Consider the following 17,844-nt stretch of genomic DNA (forward strand, 5'->3'; position numbering starts at 1 on the left):
CCAGTTACTCTCCCCCTGCTCAATAAAAGAGAATCACCACATTAAAAGGTGCTTCTTTGCCAAGTTAGCTCTCCTTTAAAAGAGCCCTTAGGACACACTTTTAAAGGAAGGCTTTTAATAATCTCTGAATGTTTTAAATTGTTAATTGCTGTTTAAATTTTTTAATTGTGGTAATCTTTGAATGTTTTAAATTTTAATTGTTTAGTAGTTAGTTTTATTCTGTTTTTATTTTGTTTATTTTAGTAAACTGCCTAGAGCCTTTGGAGTCAGGCAGTATATAAACAAAAAAACACTTATATACCACTTTTCAACAGCAGTTCTCAAAACAGTATACACAGAAAAAGTAAAGTAAATGAATAAGGTGGTTCCTTTTCTCCAAAGGTTACACCTTGGGGGCTGACCAGCAGGCACCTGGTTGCAGGGGCGTATCTAGGGTAGGGCAGGCAGGGCACATGCACTGGGAGCCACTTGAAGGGGCGCGCAAATTCTTAAATTTTTTTTTTTAAATGACCACCAAAAACAAAATGGCCACTGCACATGCTCAAATGGCCTCTGTGAGGCCCTAGGACATGCCAGGCCTCACAGAGGCCATTTGAGCATGCATGGTGGCCATTTTGTTTTCAGTGGCCATTAAAAAAACACCAATTATTTTAAAAAATGGCCACTGCACATGCTCAAATGGTCTCTGCGAGGCCCTAGAGGCCAACAGTGTGTGTGTGGGGTAACCTTTGCAGACCCCCCCCCACAGCCTATAGGAAGCGCCCCAAAGGGGCTACAGGTTTAAAAAAAATTAATTTAATATAATATAAGTCACTGTACACATATTCAGTTTGGCACTATGTACAGAGAATCAGGGCTTGTGAATACTGAGCTGAAACTTATGAGCTAGGATTGTATTCATTTGCTCTTACTTTGCTTATGATAAGTGAGTTAAATGTGGTGTCGTAAAAAGATGGTTATTAATGGTGAGTTTGTCTTTGAATCAGTGTGAAATCCTTAGTATTAAGGCCCACTGGGAGTTTCTTGCTCTCTTTCTCTCATTTTAATTGTCTTTCTGAAATACTAGAATAAATTCCAAGCAGTGACACAGTTTACTCTGCATATCCTTTAATTATTTTCAGAGTATTTGGGAAAAGTCATTCTCCATTTCTTTTTAAAACTTATGTAATAGTGATGCTAGTAGATGCATAGTAGAGAATTAGACAGGCACTTCTGTTTAGTTTTCCAAGTACACCTCCACATAGTATTTGGGCATTTCATGAGCCCCAGCATACTGAAATTTGTAGTTTTCCAGCATTTTTTGGTTTGGCTACGTCCACTGCTAAATAGTTTTTGAAATTTTAAAAGATTAATGAGCTTGACTTATATTTTTCAGCTGATATTATAGTAGTTATCTGAAAGATGGGTGTCAGACGTTTGGACAGGGGGCGCAATTTCAGTGCTTGCCCTAGGCGCTATTTTCCCTAGATATGCCTCTGCCTGGTTGTCTGGCTGATGAGAGGGAAATCTCCCTGTCTTGATCACAGGGAAGTTCCCCACAGGCTGGGGAGCAATCTTAAGGGCTCACAATCTAAAAAGAAACTCACAATCTAAAAAGAATCATACAGTAGCAACAGTCACTGGAGAGGTGCTTTGCCGTGGTTAGATAGGGCCAGTTGCTCTCCCTCTACTAAATGCAAGAGAATCACCACTTTAAAAGGTTCCTCTTTGCTCAGTTAGCAGGGGGATAGTTTCTCCAAGCCCTATCTGAAGATGCTGCCAGGGGTTGAACCTGGGACCTTCTGCATGCAAGCAGATGCTCTTCCACTGGTCGATGGCCCCATCCCCTAAGGGGAAGTTCTTACAGAACTCAGATGCAGTCTCCCATCTAAATGCAAACCAAGGTGGCCCTTCCTTAGTAAAGGGGACAATTCACGTTCTCTCCTGCCCTTGTACTCACCTCTTCTACATAAGTCATCCAGCCCACATGTCACATTTTGTAATGTGACATGAGCACATGTGAAAGCAAAGCTGACCACACTGTGTTTATACATTTAAAGTGCATGGCAGGCACTTCTGTGGTCATGTTTCAAAACAGCACTCACTTAGGATAGGACAGATCTGAGAACACACAGAAGTGAAATCGAAGACACTCTTTACATACATAGACAGACACACCATCGGTATTCAATAAAACCTCTCGGGTTAATGGAAGACTCTCTGCCATCTATAAAAAGATCTTTGAAGCACTGCTTTGCAAATCCAATAATCCCATGTTTGGTTATGGAAGTCCACTTGATCCTATAAAAATGGCTGAAGCAAAAATTATACAAATCAAGCCGTCACCAGTTTAATTCTTGGGAGTCGACCTGATGCAATTAGAGCAGCCGGGCTGCAGGGCCATTACGACCAAAGGAGAGTAGCAGTCACTAAGAGGACAAGGCTCTGGGTGGGGAGGGGATCGGGGCAGCCTTCCCATCTGGTGCTTGCTTATTGTGTCTTCTTGTTGGGATCAAACTACCAGTTCCCCTCATTTGGAACTGGACTGCGGAAACAGCACGAGTGGGGATTCTGAAGCCGGTCATAGGCTGCTGGCATTTGATTGTTTTTTATAATTGAAATTCTTCACCATCACCATCTCCTCTTGATGGGGTTATACAGGGAACTCTGACAATAGCACAGTATATTTTCTTGAACAAATGGATACAATGCATTTATCTGGACGGTCTTGTAGAAACTCAAGTTTATCTGAACGGGCTTGTAGGAACCCTACACAGACAGATCATTGGATGTTTGGCATAAACAGAAACAGCAGCAACATTACTTTCAGCGGTAGAGCCACCATTGTGCAAACGGGTTCAAAGATCCCGGGCCGCCAATGAAAAGGGCCACTGAAGCCCACAGTGGTGTGTGGCTCAGGCTCCGGAAGAACCCCAAGTGAACTCCCACTGCCCACCCCAGGCTCCGGAGAGCCCCAAGCAAGCTCTCCCCTAGCCTTTTTAGGCAGTGCTTGCTGCCTGACAGCATGTAATTCCCTTTCTCTTCCTCCAGCGAGGCATCACGTGCATGGGAGCATGTCCCGGGTTTCGGAGAGCTAGTAAAATCTAGTTAGTAAAATCTGGCTAGCCTTCTGTGCCCCACATTCACTAAATGCAGGGAGGGAGATTGTGTCTGATAGCTCTGCCACCCAATGTTGTCCCATATAACCATGCATTTGGTGTTTCTGAGCAAGGAGGCATACACCCTCAGCAGCAAACAGCATTGGGACAATTGGGACAATTGCTATTCTCCATTAAATACAAGAGAGCCACTGCTTAAAAGATGCATATCTCCTTTGCTCACCTGGTCTTTGCATAGTCTTCTAAAAAGTGCTCATAAAGAAATAAGGTGTCTTACCTGGCAGTCTGTGAAGAGGCACCTGAGGACTAATGACATTGGGCCCTGGAATTATATACTCATAATGTATGCCTGGATTAGGCTGCTGATGAATCATCTAAGAGAGAACATAAGAACATAAGAACAGCCCTGCTGGATCAGGCCCAGAGAGGCCCATCTAGTCCAGCATCCTGTTTCGCACAGTGGCCCACCAGATGCCGCTGGGAGCCACAGGCAGGAGTTGAGGGCATGCCCTCCCTCCTGCTGTTACTGCCCTGTAACAGGTACTCAATGGCATCCTGCCTTTGAGGCTGGAGGTGGCCCACAGTCCTCCGACTGGTAGCCATTGATAGACCTCTCCTCCATGAAGTTATCCAAACTCCTCTTAAAGCCATCCAGGCTGTTGGCTGTCACCACATCCTGTGGTAGAGAGTTCCACAAGTGGATCACATGTTGTGTGAAAAAGTGAAAATGAAAACAGCCTTTGAGCATGTGGGTAGGTAGGAGAGTTCTGGCTCCATGCCTTCCTAACAAAAGAGCATCTTCTTCAAGGATTCTGAGGGATGTGGACACAGGACCGATCGGTTAGGTTCTTGAGGGACTTATCCCTATTTGGGATGACCACTCTTAGCTCATTAGGGGAAAGACAGGATACAAATGTAAAGAGGCTCTACACATGATCAAAGTGTACAGCCTCAAGGGGTTTGGGTAAGCCTGCTCTCTCCGGATTGGCGGCCCAGACAAGCAGCGGCTTCAGTTGGGCATTCCTGCGCCCAGCTATAGCTCTCTGGGGAGATCCAGGGGTTGGGAGAAGGGGAGCACCGCTGCCTGGTGCCCCCGCCCCCCGGAGCTCCAGGAAGACACCACACAAGTGTGTTGTGCCTTCCTGAGGTCTCCCCTCCCCTAGTGCATCAGCTGCGGCTATTTGTGGACACATGATCAAAATTACGAGGTTAACAGAGCACTCGCTCCGTTAACCTCGTTTAGCGGGAGGGTTACTTAGGCGGGCTAGCTGCTGTGGAACCACCGGGCTCGCCCACGAGCCTAATGGTTCCAACGATCACTAGAAACCAGGCTGGGCTCCCTAAGCCCAGTTTCTAGTGATCGTGGGAATAGCTTCAATATTTCTCTTTGAACTCAGTGAAGTTTATTTCAGCTGCATTCACACGATCATAGTGATCCTGGTTAAAGAGTCAACAAGGGTTGCTAAGACCTACTAGGCTAATTGTAAGAACCCAGAATTTCCAAACAATCCCATTTCCAGACACTGTGGTGAAACTGCATTTAACCAGGATAAATGGTTAGATCAGATCAGTTCCTGCTTAAATGCTGTTTAACCACAGCTCTTTAACCAGGACTGCCTGGAAATTCTGGATTCATACATTAGCTCTGCAGGGCTCAGTGATCCTTTGACCAGGATTACTGTGATAGTGTGGACACAGCCTTCAGAGTATATATGCATAAGGAATCAGGCTGCAAAGCATGATTTACTCCCATGATTAAGTGACTGTATACAAAGATTTGTGACTAGAAGAAAGGCTATTATGTTGAATATTTGCAGCTTACATAAACGTCCAAGATTTCATTGGTTGGGCCATCTGCCAAAAAGGATTCCCCAGCAGTACTTGAGATTTCATTGGGACGTTTGTATGTGAACATGGTTCCACCTCCCTCGTATCTTCCAGGTCGATCAATTGCCCAGTTGCCGTTGATAATAGATCTCCCCGACTGACTCCGCAGTGCTGCAGAAAGAGAAAGAGAAAGAACATCAGAAAAATATGCAAAGCAATCTTTACACCGGGAAACTTGACCACAAGCATGAACTCTTCTGATGATGCTTTGAAAATCAAGATAATAAGAATAATTAGTGCATGACTCAGGATCCAAAGCTGGTTTGGGAAAGCTCCTTTTCAGATGAAGAGCCTGGGGGATCAAGAGTCAGGATGAACCCATCTCTGGGAATCAAGCAATCACTCAATTCCACCACCTGGGATTAGACTCAAGTTCTAATGATTCAACATCCTCCCCGCCACCCATCATAGAGGAATTTTTTTTCTGGCATCTTGAAAATGATACCCAGAACTCCCAGCAGCCTCCAACATCCTGCCTTCACTGTCAAACCACACCCCGAAGTAGAAATAGACACCACAGCCACTCGAATTGTAAGATAACCTTTCCCAGGAAGATGAAGCTTGAGCCATACACCTCCTTGGACTGGGGGGTGGGGGCTTGAGACCGAGGGGTGTGTGTGCTTGAGCAGAGCTTCAGACTGAGGGGGGGGAAGCCTTGAGCAGAGCTGGAACAACTCCTAAAAATACCTGCTTGCCACCTTTAGCAATACATCCAGCTCTTATGTGATCTGTCCATGGTCCTGACACCTTGCCAAGCATTTCATATTCCTTACCACTAGATGTTTATTTTTCCAGATCTGTTTCCTCCCGGCTGATATAACTGAGCTTCCTGGTTTCTCCTCAGGACCATACCTAACTATTTGACAGCAACTACTACACAGGAATGAGTCAGCATTTGACAAATGATGTCCTTTCCAGGTCAGAAGTCAGCACCCTCTAGTCCTTCCTGCATCTGCTTACACAATCTTGTTTCTGCTCAAGAATCACTAGCCAATAGGACCTGACCTTGTCAGTGAATGAGCAACATGCACTACACCTCCCCTTTATACTCAGTGCAATTTCATTTGAACACCTGCAATACAGTTCTGCACAGAATGCTTTTCCTTGGACTGTGCTGTAAATGATCTTAATAAAGAGCACATCTGATGGAGGTTTAACATTTATTTTAATAGTGCCTAGTATAGTTTCTTACTTTAAAAAATTATGAAGAACATAGAAATTAAAAAGAGAAAATGCTGGCAAACATCACATTCTTAATAATAAAACTGTTCAAAAATTGGACCTGCACTTGGAAACTTGTACGTCTATCACACTTGCATTTGCCTGAAGGAGGTTTGCCAGTGCTACCCTTTAATTAGACCACCATAACCAGATCATGCACCTGCTACATGTTTGGATCATCTTGTGCTGGTCCGCCAAGGTATGAAGCCTTCCTCAAGAATTTTTATGGCCCTAATACCTTTGCTGCAAATCAGACAAGTCTAGACTCTCACAATACAACCATGAAGGGAAAAGGAAGCACTTCAGCAGCTGACATGAGTCTGGGAAACCCAGTTGACACTGCTCTGCAGAACTCTGGCTTTGGCATGTGTCTTTTTAGTGGGAGGAGAGCTGGTCTTGTGGTAGCAAGCATGCCTTGTCCCCTTAGCTAAGAAGGGTCCACCCTGATCTGCATTTGAATGGAAGATTCAAATGCAATGTGTGAGCACTGTAAGATATTCTCCTTAGGGGATGGTGCCCCTCTGGGAAGAGCATCTTCAGCTTGCATGCAAAAGGTTCCAAGTTCCCTCCCTGGCAGCATCTCCAAGATATGGCTGGGAGAGACTCCTGTCTGCAATGTTGGAGAAGACACTGTCAGTCTGTAAACAATACTGAGCTAGATGGACCAAGGGTCTGACTTGGTATAAGGCAATTTCCAATGTCTCCTTACACAAAGGTCATTTTCTTAAATATTGGGATTGTTCTCACAAGCAGCAGCTAGGCAGGAGGAAAAGCCAGCCAGGCACCAAACTCAGTGAGCACTCCCAGGAAACAATCATGTGATGGCAAAAATTGAGATAGGAGTAGGAGGAAGTGCTTGTGTGCTGACTGCAATCCAAGTAGGAGAGTGGCAGCCAACTCAGATCATGAGCCCAGCACTGTATCAAGGGTGGAGAAAAAGCATGTCCCATGCTGTCTTACCCAAATAGCGACTCACCCAAGGGACAGGCAACCTTGGCTATCTCCAGCAGTTGAACTACGATTCCCATCATTCCCAGCCACAATTTATTGCTCACCTACAATTCCCATCATTCCCAGCCACAATGTGGCTGTGGATGGTGAGAGTTGTAGCTCCACAACAGCCGGAGAGCCAAGGTTGCCTACCCCGGGCACATGATCACGTTACTCTCTTCCTACCTCAGTTTTGCCTACCCATGACTGTCTTGGGTGTGTGTGCACGAGGCTTGGAGCCTTGCTGGCTGCCTCTCCTGCCCAGCTGCCAGCCTAGAGAACAAGCCCAGAATATACTGTAGCTGTCACTCATAGGTACATAGGAAGCTTCCATATACTGAGTCAGACCATTGGTCTGTCTAGCTCAATATTGTCTACACAGACTGGCAGCGGCTTCTCCAAGGTTTCAGGCAGGAATCTCTCTCAGCCCTATCTTGGAGACGCCAGAGAGGGAACAAAACTTCTGCTCTTCCCAGAGTGGCTCCATCCCCTAAGGGGAATATCTTCCAGTGCTCACATGTGGTCTCCCTTTCATATGCAACCAGGGTAGACCCTGCTTAGCAAGGGAAACAAGTTATGCTTGCTACCACAAGACCAGCTCTCCTCAAAACTAGTTTTTACTAAAGATTAGGCACGTTTGCCAGACAACAGGATCTTATCAATGATTTTGTATGGCCTAGAGAATTAAATGGTTCACACCACTTCCCAGCATTATAGAAATGTATGGACTTGAAAAACAGGTCTTGAAAGCACTGTTCTACTGGTGTAAACATGCTCCAGAATAAGAGAGGATAAACCGATCTTTATATACAGGCTCTGTTTTATAGCATGCTGAACCACCTGTCTAGCCTCTCTGCTGCTTCAGCATTGGCCTTCAGCTGTACAGTATCATGGAAGTGGTCCTTAATCACCAGTCCTGTGAATGCCAAACTGATTTCTTGGAAGATGCAGTTTTGTCTGGTGGATTCTCCATTGGGGAATGCTTCTGGAATGTAACATGTGTGTCTAGTTTGGAACTGAACTATGGAGTGAAGAACCCTTTTTCCTTTAGTTATGTAAGCCCAGGATTTCATTGTATTAGTATTTTTTTACACTTGGACAGTAACTTGCAGTACAAAACGCTGTACCTTTTTTAGGTGCCAAATTGCACCCAATTATGTTTCTGGAATATTTAACAGCGAAGCTAATAAATCCCGCACTGTGAAGAGATTCCCATTGCATACTTTTAAAATTAAAATCTTGATGGTTTTTACATCGCAGAGACATGGTAAAGTCAAATTACTTTTTAGCTTTCCACAGCACAATGTGAATGCTATACTGTAAAAACCTGGCTGGAGTTCCAAACTGTAAACCAGGTCTAGAATTAGGAAAATGACAGGTTGAATCATGCTGAAGAAGAAAGACTCTATATAGTTATGACAACTAATTGTCTATCTTATGTTTCTTTTTAGATTGTGAGCCTTTGGGGGACAGAGATCCATCTTATTTATTAATTATTATTTTCTGTGTAAACCACCCTGAGCCCTTTTTGGAAGGGTGGTATAGAAATCAAATAAATAAATAAATAAAATAAACTTAGAGCTAGGTTTTAACAGGTTTTCTCCTTCGGATTTTGCACACCTATTCACACAAACAAGAGATAGGAACATAGGAAGCTGCTTATATAGAGTCAGACCATTGGTCTATCTCACTCAGTATTGTCCACACTGAGCTATGCCCCAGTTTCCTAAGGGAAATACATATCTTATAGTGTTCATATGTACACCCAAGTAGTCTTGGTTGGACTACTGCAATGTGCTCTACCTAGGGTTGCCTTTGAAGACGACTTGGAAGCTTCAGATGACCCAAAATGCTGCAACCTGGCTGCTTATGGGCAGCAGAAAATATGCTCATGTTTCACCTTTGCTGAGGTCGCTGCATTGATTGCCTGTTCGCTTCCAGGTCCAATTCAAGGTACTGGTTATCATCTATAAAACCCTTCAGGGTTTGGTGCCTGTGTACTTTCAGGACCACCTCTATGAGGTCATCTCAGGTGAGCCTTCTCAGAGTTCCGGGCCCAGGCTCATGGGAGGGCCTTCTCTGTGGCAGCCCCCTCCTTATGGAACACCTTGTCTCCTGAGATTCGCAATGCCCCCTCCCTTCTGTCCTTGAAGAAGCTCCTGAAAACCTATTTTTTGGCAGGTGTTTAGTTTTTAACGTCTGTGTGGGGTGGGTTCTTTTTCTTTTTTCCTTTCCTTTCCTTTTTTTCCTTTCTCTCTCTCCCCTCCCCCCTGCACACCTTCTTATCTTGTCTTTGTTGTTGTTGTTGTTTTAAATTATGTAAACCACTTCAAGTCTAAGGAAGTCTGGCGGTCAATAAAATAAATAATATAATATAATATAATATAATATAATATAATATAATATAATATAATATAATATAGATAAGTAGGCTGGGTAGCCCAGAACTGCAACTGCAGGTTCAATGGACCTGCAGTTCTGCACACAATTTGCATCCAGAAGTTGGGGAGAGGGGACTCTCTGCAGTCAGTGAGACTGCAGAGAGGTGAGGGAACTGGCTGTGCGGGCTTCTTTCTTGACAGGAGGACAGCCCGCACAGCCAATTGGGCCAGAGTGAGGGAGGAGCTTCCTCCCTCAACTCTGATCCTGTCGGGCCCCAAATGGGGTGCCAGCATTCCGAACGTAGCACAGGCACCGCTAAACCGGAGTTAAGGGCAGCAAAACTCCACTCTGACTAAAGATACAGAGTGGAGTTTGGCGAGGGAAACCACATATCCCTTTTTGCCCTTAACTCCAGTTTGCCAAGTTCAGATGTTTGGCTTCAGAGAGCGGAGGTGAAGGGACCTCTGGTTTCCAAGTATGTCTGAACTCAGCCATAGTCTCTTATCCACAAGCAAACCAAGGAGGGCCTTGTTTACCAAAGGAGACAATAGGGATGTGCGAAACGTTTCGGATACAAAACGTTTTGTACCCAAAACAGCCTGTTTCAGGTGTTTTGTAGACAAAACAAAACACCCATTTTCCAGATCCAAAACTTTTATATACAAAACAAAACGTCCCTGTTTCGGCTACAAAACGTTTTGTTGTTTCGGACCTCCATTTTGTGGTGGTCTCTGAGTCAGTCTCCATTTTGTGTTTGACATCTCTTTGAATTTCCCACCCTTCCAGCTTTCTGATCGGTGACCTAAAGCATGGGATGACCTGCTGACAATTCCCTCCTTGTTCCCCATTGGCTCTTTTGCTTCTTGCCACTCTTTACTGACCCCACATTGGCCAGGGGAAGGGTTGCTAACCCATGGGGTGCTGGGTTCTGCTGTTTCTGTGGTGTTCTGAGTGTAGATTCTCTGGTAGCATATGAGAGTGGATTCTTGTTTTTCACTGAAAATCTCATATGCTACCAGAGAATCTACAATGAACACCTCAGAAACACAAAACCCAGTACCCCAAGGGCTTGTGGGTATGGAGGTGGTTGGCACCCTATGTGCACTACACAACCCCTCGCTCTGGGAAACCCCAGTGCCCCCCAAGTGGAATTATGGGGCTGCTGAAACCTCCATTATTCCCTATGGGAGAAATCTTAAAAGACACGTAAACTTCAACAAATCACAAGAGATCAGCCCTTTGCCCAATGGAGAGGAGAACTGGTCTTGTGGTTGAGCATGACTTGTCTCCATAGCTAAGCAGGATCTTCCCTGGTTGCATATGAATGGGAGACTTGATGTGTGAGCACTGCAAGATATTCCCCTCAGGGGATGAAGCCACTCTGGGAAGAGCAGAAGGTTTCAGGTTCCCTCCCTGGCTTCTCCAAGATAGGGCTGAGAGAGATTCCTGCCTGCAACCTTGGAGAAGCCGCTGCCAGTCTGTGAAGACAATACTGAGCTAGATAGACCAATGGTCTGACTCAGTATATGGCAGTTTCCTATGTTCCTAATTCTTTTGAGATAATTCTGGAAGTTTCCTTGCCCCCATTGGGCACTACCACCCACCACACTCCGCTCTGGGTCATCCCTTTCCCCTATGGGAAAATTCTTAAAGATGTGTAAACTTAAAAAAATTCACAAAAAATCAGCCCTTTGCCTAATTCCTTTGAAATTTGGGTGGTAGCTTCCACCCATTGGACACTACCACCCCCCCACTCTTTTTGCCCTGGGACACTTTTTAAAAATCCAAATCAATTTGGATTCGGATTTGGAAAATTCGGCTACAAAACATAACAGGGCTGATTCGGATTCAGAAAATTTGGGTACAAAACGGGGGTGTTCCGATTTGGATACAAATCGAAACAAGAAAATTCAAAAATGCACACCCCTAGGAGACAAGTCATGTTTGCGACCACAATGCACTGGTGATGGGACAAAGGAGTTCACACTACTGCTTGCTTTGTGACACCCTCTCTTCTCCCAGAGACTGCTCTGCTCCATAAACACAGACAAGGCCTTACAGTACACACCTCACCATCAAAGCAGGCATGATAGATATCGAGCTCCCTAACCTTGATATCTATCATGCATGCTTTGAGACTGGCCTTCAGAATGTTTTTGCACCCAGGGATATAACATACACACGAGCAGTTCAGAAAATACCACCTTTGGGGGGAAATGCACATCTGCTTTTGCAGATAAATATCTGCAAAAACCCTAACCATCAGTTTCATTTTTCAGAAAGGCAGAAGTATCTGCTGAAATAATAGTGAAGATTTTGCACATAACTAACCAAGAAACTCTGAGACACATATCGTCTCCTTTTGTTGGATGTCTGAGAAGTAAACCAGTTCCTTAAGCACACATTACTACTTTGAGTGAGATTGAAATGATATTAACTTTTTATGGAACTCCCTCTGGACTTACTGCTGCCAGCCTGAGTAATACATTTATCTACTTTCTGCCTTCTCCATGAAGAAGTATGAATCCCATACCTTTCTTTTAAAAGCCAGCAATATCTTCTGCATAGAGCCACAGTTGTTATGGTAATATTAAGAGCATAATGGTAACAGAAATCACCAGAAACTCTCTCTGGGGGCTGTTGAAATTGGAAGAAAAGATATGAAAAGTGTGGAAGGCTGCCTCAAAGACTATATTCAGGTGTTTGATTTTTTTTAAAAAATGCGTTATAGCTGGTAGTAGCTCAGTCCACAAAGTTTGCCAACTTGTGGCAAAGTTGGCCAAAAGTACAATCTCCACATCCAGAGACAAAATTCTTCCAGACACCAGATGCTGGGTATTAATGTAGGAGATGGGCCAGTTCAGATTATCGTGGCCACATGCTGAGGAGCAAATGACAAGTTCTTAGGTTTGGCAGTAAAGCAAGGTGGGCAGAGAGCGCGTTTCATGTTGCAAAGGGTGAGGGGCCAGTATCCATCGATGGGGCCCCACGGTTCAGGTCTCTCCCATTCAGATTTGTAACTGAAAATGGGTTTCTTCTAGTAGAGAGGTTAGGCAAAGAGATTCTCATATTTTTTGATATAGACAGGGCTTACAAATGAATAGTTGCTGTCATGAGATTCTCCTGCTTGCGAACAAAGCCAATCTGATTTTCAGCATTGCATATAAATTGGCTCTGGAAAAATTTAAGGTTGAGTTGCTTGATTTGGATTAGAGAGGGTCTAAGAGACCAATTTTGTGTATATCTAGCCGGCTGCTAGATTAACAGCTCATAATGTTGGCCAGGATCCACACCACAAGGTATGCAGGTAACTCCATAACTTCTGTAGACTGTAAAACATGCTCTATAAAACAGAAGTGCACTTTTAAAAGAACAGAGCTGAATTATTTCACATTCTGCCAAGGTGGACCACTTAGGGATGCCACAAGTATCTGCAACTTTCCACTCCTACTATGCAAATAACATATTTGCTGTTGCCGATCTGTGTCCCAGACAGGCCACAGCTTTGCAAATACAAGTGCAGAAACAAGCCATTCGTATATTCAGTGGGCAGTAACTATTCAGATACACTGCAGCCTGTGCTTTTGAAGGGAAGGGTATGGTATAGGGATGTGAGACATACATTCATATGTTTCGGCGCCGTGGGGAGTGGTACCGTTAAGCCCAGTTCAGGTCTTTACAGTTTAAAGCAGGTCCTTCTCTGCTCCTCCAACACCCTGCTGTTTTTCTGGGTGCAAAGGTGTGGGATATCTGGAAGCTGGGCTTCATTTCCCCAGACTCCAGATGGCTGCACCACTCACTGCAGTGTGGATCATGTGGGTGCACAATCACTACAGCTGCAGTAAAAATGTGGTCATGTGGGGGAAGGTAGGAATGATCCTGCCTTTCCCCAGCCCTCCCAGCCTCAGGTATAATGGTCATCAGAACAACCTCCCTGCTTAGCAAAGGGGACAATTCAAGATCACTACCACAAGGCCAGCTCTCAATGGATGGAGAAAGGCAGTCAGTGGTCCTGGAATCCTCTCCCATTCTATCTGTTCCAGGGGAGCTTTCAGAATTCTCAATGGTCAGGACCGAGCTTACATTTCACACATTGAGTGTAATGTGTCACCATAATCCAAGTCACCACTGAGTTTTGCCTACAGTGAAATTTTAAGGAGAATGTGGAAGTTTATGTGCAGAATACTGAAGGAAGAAAAATAAAGAAAAAAAGGAAGAAAAATAAAAGTTGTGATGCGAAATGTCATAGTCTAGAATCTGAACATTCATGAGCCTTTGCTTTTTTCCCCCTTTCAGAAATTAAGCAGAAATTGAAGCTGGCCGCAAATCAGTCCAATATTGGCCATATTCATCAGTAACATGAATATGACCAATCCGCTCTCCTGTCTGCATTGTCTTGCATGAAGGACAGCCCTCACAGCCAGTCATGGCTGGAGAGAAGGTGGAGCTTCCTCTGGTTACAGTGAATGCAGCCTCCACTTCTGCAGTCTCACGTTAACACTTTGGAACTGAAACCTCTCTACAAGTTCAAATTGGAGTCTGCTGAGTACAACCTCAGGTCATTTTCATTATTTATTTATTATTAATTCTTCTTCTTCTTCTTCTTCTACACAGTCAGACACGTGTTATTGACTGGTTTGTTTTATCCAGACATTGAGTCCTTCCCAAGGACCTGGGATGGCGGAATTATATTGTCAATGTTGTTGCTGTTATAGATATCGTCACAGAATATAGGTTGTTTCCAGTAAAGCTGCTTTTTGTAATTGGCTGATGGTGATTTCTGTGGCCCCTATGGTGTTGAGGTGCTCTTCAAGGTCTTTTGGAACTGCACCCAGGGCGCCAATGACCACTGGGATTATTTTGGTCTTTTTCTGCCACAGCCTTTCAATTTCAATTTGTATTTGGTGATTTTTTTTCTATTTCTTTTTCTTCTATTCTGCTATCCCCTGGTATTGCTATGTCGATTATTTTGACTTGTTTTTCTTTCTTCTCGACTACAGTTATATCTGGTGTATTGTGTGGCAGATGTTTGTCTGTTGTTGTTGTTATTATTTTGCATTTATATCCCGCTCTTCCTCCAAGGAGCCCAGAGCGGTGTACTACATCCTTAAGTTTCTCCTCACAACAACCCTATGAAGTAGGTTAGACTGAGAGAGAAGTGACTGGCCCAGAGTCACCCAGCCAGTCTCATGGCTGAATGGGGATTTGAACTCGGGTCTCCCCGGTCCTAGTCCAGCACTCTAACTACTATACCATGCTGGCACCATGGTGCCATATGGGACCGGAGTTGCATGCATTTGGATGTACAGGTTTGGCAACCTCTGGCCCCTTTAACTCTTGTTTTCCATTACGTGTGAATGTGGCCAATGTAAGTCAAACACCTAATTATCTGACCACAGTCAAATATTCCATGAAGCCTCCTACTGAGTGAGGTTGATAGCTTACCTTTGCTATTTCATTATGGTGATATTTGATAGCAATGGCAGCTGGGAGGTCTGCTTGCCCCTAAGCCCTACATCAATCATGGACATGTTGATAATGCAGAGAGGGGCGAAAACAAGTTAGGGTAGATGATGCTTGGTAGATTTTACTTTCCAGTCTTGATGACGATCTCGATCAGGTACTGTTACAAATTATGTAACAGTACCTGGCCATTTTTTTAATGAGATCATTAACAAAATGGCCAGGTACTGTTACATAATTTGTAATATCTGTTCAAGTTTTCAGTAATATTTTGCTTTCTTTCTTCTGTGTTTGCCGCTCTATGACTATAATAAAAGGATGCTGTGTTCTGTTGGGTTTTTTTAGTTGTCAGCAAGATCCACCAGGAGCTCATAATGATTTTAATCTACCTGTCCTGTCTGAGGTTTAATTTGTTAATACTACATTACAACCCGTATGATTTATTTTACTGAGCCTCTGTGTGTATGAATTATTATGTACTGGTCTGTGACTGTAATAAAGTATTTGATGGATTGATTGATAAAAGATAGCTGCTGTTTTTCTGCTCTTTCTGTCCTTTTTAAAAGAAAATATATAAAACAAAATAATAATTATAGGCTATCTCTGGTGTTCAGGGCTAAAAACCAAGGAGAACTGTCTACCCAGTTATTCACGTTTCTAGAAACATTACCAACATTGTTAAATCAATCTCTCTCTCTCTCTCTCTCTCTCTCTCGGCTTACCCGTAGCTAATCCCATGCGTTGCAGCTCTCGTGAGAGTTCGCGATCAAGCTGCCAGCAGGGGGAGAGGAAAGCAGTAGCGTCAGCAGACAGGCTTGCAGGTGAGGGGAAAAAGAAAATAGTGAGGGGGGAGAAGAAAACAGCAGTGGTGGGCAGACGGGGGGAAGAAAGAGGCAGCGGACAGATGGGTGGGGCATGAAAACAGCGGCGGCAGGGAAGCTGAGGGGAAACCGAGAGGGAGGAAGGAGGGGGGAGAACTAGAAGCGCGGATGCTCTGTGCCCAGCCCAGCTAGTAATATAATAATTCATTATGATTTTAAGACACTAACATCTAGTCCTGAAGTTCCCAACCTTTTAAAAATAAATGTACCCCTTCTGCTGTAACCTTTCAGCACAGAATTTTAGTTTCTCTCTACACACACACACGTTACAGTTATGAGACAGATTACTCCAGTCATTGGCTTACATTTAGACTGTTGGTCAAGAGTGTACCCACTGAAATTAACAATTCATTTCCATAAGATTGCTTATGAGTACCTTATATAGGAACATAAGAAGCTGCCATATACTGAGTCAGACCATTGGTCCATCTAGCTCAGTATTCTCTACACAGATTGGCAGCAGCTTCTTCAAGATTGCAAGCAGGAATCTCTCTCAGCTCTATCTTGGAGATGATGCTAGAGAGGGAACTTGGAACTTATATATTCTTCCCAGTGCAGCTCCATTCCCTAAGGGGAATATTTTACAGTGCTCACACATGTAGTGAAATTAATTACTACTTAATTTGAATGTAAGCCAGTGACTGGAGTAATCTGCTCATAACAATAATGTATGTGAGTGATTTATATTACATAAACACAGATGTAATATATACCTTTATATACAATAATGTAATATATACTGTACACTTATGTTTATAGCTTTATCATGTAATATATACATGTATGTTTATAACACACAAACAAATCTGAGTGTTGCAGTAAGGAGATAGACTACCACAGTCACTGGCTCACATCCAAACTAAGTTACCCATAAGCAGTCTTACTGAAATTAATAGTCAAGTTTACTTGTCCTATTGATTTCAATGGAAGTACTCACTGCTAACTTTCTGCAGTCTGTTTCTCCAATGCTAACTTTCTGCCGGCTGAGGGGAGGGGTATGCTGAGCTTCAGCATGTAGCCAGCCAATCAGGAGCAGAGGAGGAGGAGAGTTTTCACCCCCTTCCCTCCTCCTCCCCTTCTGCAGTGGACACATCACTGAGGACATGTCAGTTTCAAGCCAGCAATCCTAAGATTGGGAGCAAATATTCCCCATGCTGGTAGGAGGGATGTGAGTATCTCCTGGGAGCCCTTCAAGCCTTAGGAACATAGGAAGCTGCCTTATACCGAGTCAGACCATTGATCCATCTGGCCCAGTATTGTCTACACAGACTGGCAGCGGCTTCTCCAAGGTTGAAGGCAGGAGTCTCTCTCGGCCTTACCTGAAGATGCTAGGGAGGGAACTTGGAACCTTCTGCATGCTCTTTCCAGAGTGGCCCCATCCCTTAAGGATCTTACAGTGCTCACATGTCTCCCAAACTAAGGTAAACCTTGCTTAGCAAAGTAGATGATTCATGCTTGCTACCACAAGCATGAATAGGGAAGGAGAGCTGGTCTAGGGGAGGAGAGCTGGTCTTGTGGTAGCAAGCATGAATTGTCCCCTTAGCTAAGCAGGGCCCACCCTGGTTGCATATGAATGGGAGACTAGAAGTGTGAGCACTGTAAGATATTGCCCTTAGGGGATGGAGCCACTCTGGAAAGAGCATCTAGGTTCCAGGTTCCCTGGCATTTCCAAGATAGGGCTGAGAGAGATTCATGTCTGCAACCTTGGAGAAACTGCTGCCAGTCTGTGTAGACAATACTGAGCTAAATGGACCAATAGTCTGACTTCCTATGTTCCTAAGACCAATATGGCAGCTTCTTATGTTCCTAAGACCAACTCTCCTCCATTCCCAGAGGGAACTTGGATCCTTCTGCATGTAAGCCTACAGATACTCTTCCCAGAGCAGTTCTATCCCTTTGGAGGAATATCTTACAGTGCTCAC

The 17,844-nt window shown here is 44.1% G+C and overlaps 1 protein-coding gene across 7 annotated transcripts in view; it reads right to left on the reverse strand.

Annotated features, from left to right (window-relative positions):
* Positions 1 to 17,844, reverse strand: part of THSD4 (thrombospondin type 1 domain containing 4) — a 435,377-nt gene that overhangs the window by 50,718 nt on the left and 366,815 nt on the right. For all 7 annotated transcript variants that reach the window (XM_053271987.1, XM_053271990.1, XM_053271988.1 and 4 more), the window contains 2 exons: positions 4,921 to 5,096; positions 3,376 to 3,472 (listed from right to left, as the gene is read on the reverse strand). In XM_053271987.1, the coding sequence (XP_053127962.1) occupies positions 3,376 to 3,472; positions 4,921 to 5,096 (273 nt within the window). The remainder of the gene's footprint in view (positions 1 to 3,375; positions 3,473 to 4,920; positions 5,097 to 17,844) is intronic.

Source organism: Hemicordylus capensis, chromosome 10 (genome assembly GCF_027244095.1).
Source record: "Hemicordylus capensis ecotype Gifberg chromosome 10, rHemCap1.1.pri, whole genome shotgun sequence".
Lineage (NCBI taxonomy): Eukaryota > Metazoa > Chordata > Lepidosauria > Squamata > Cordylidae > Hemicordylus > Hemicordylus capensis.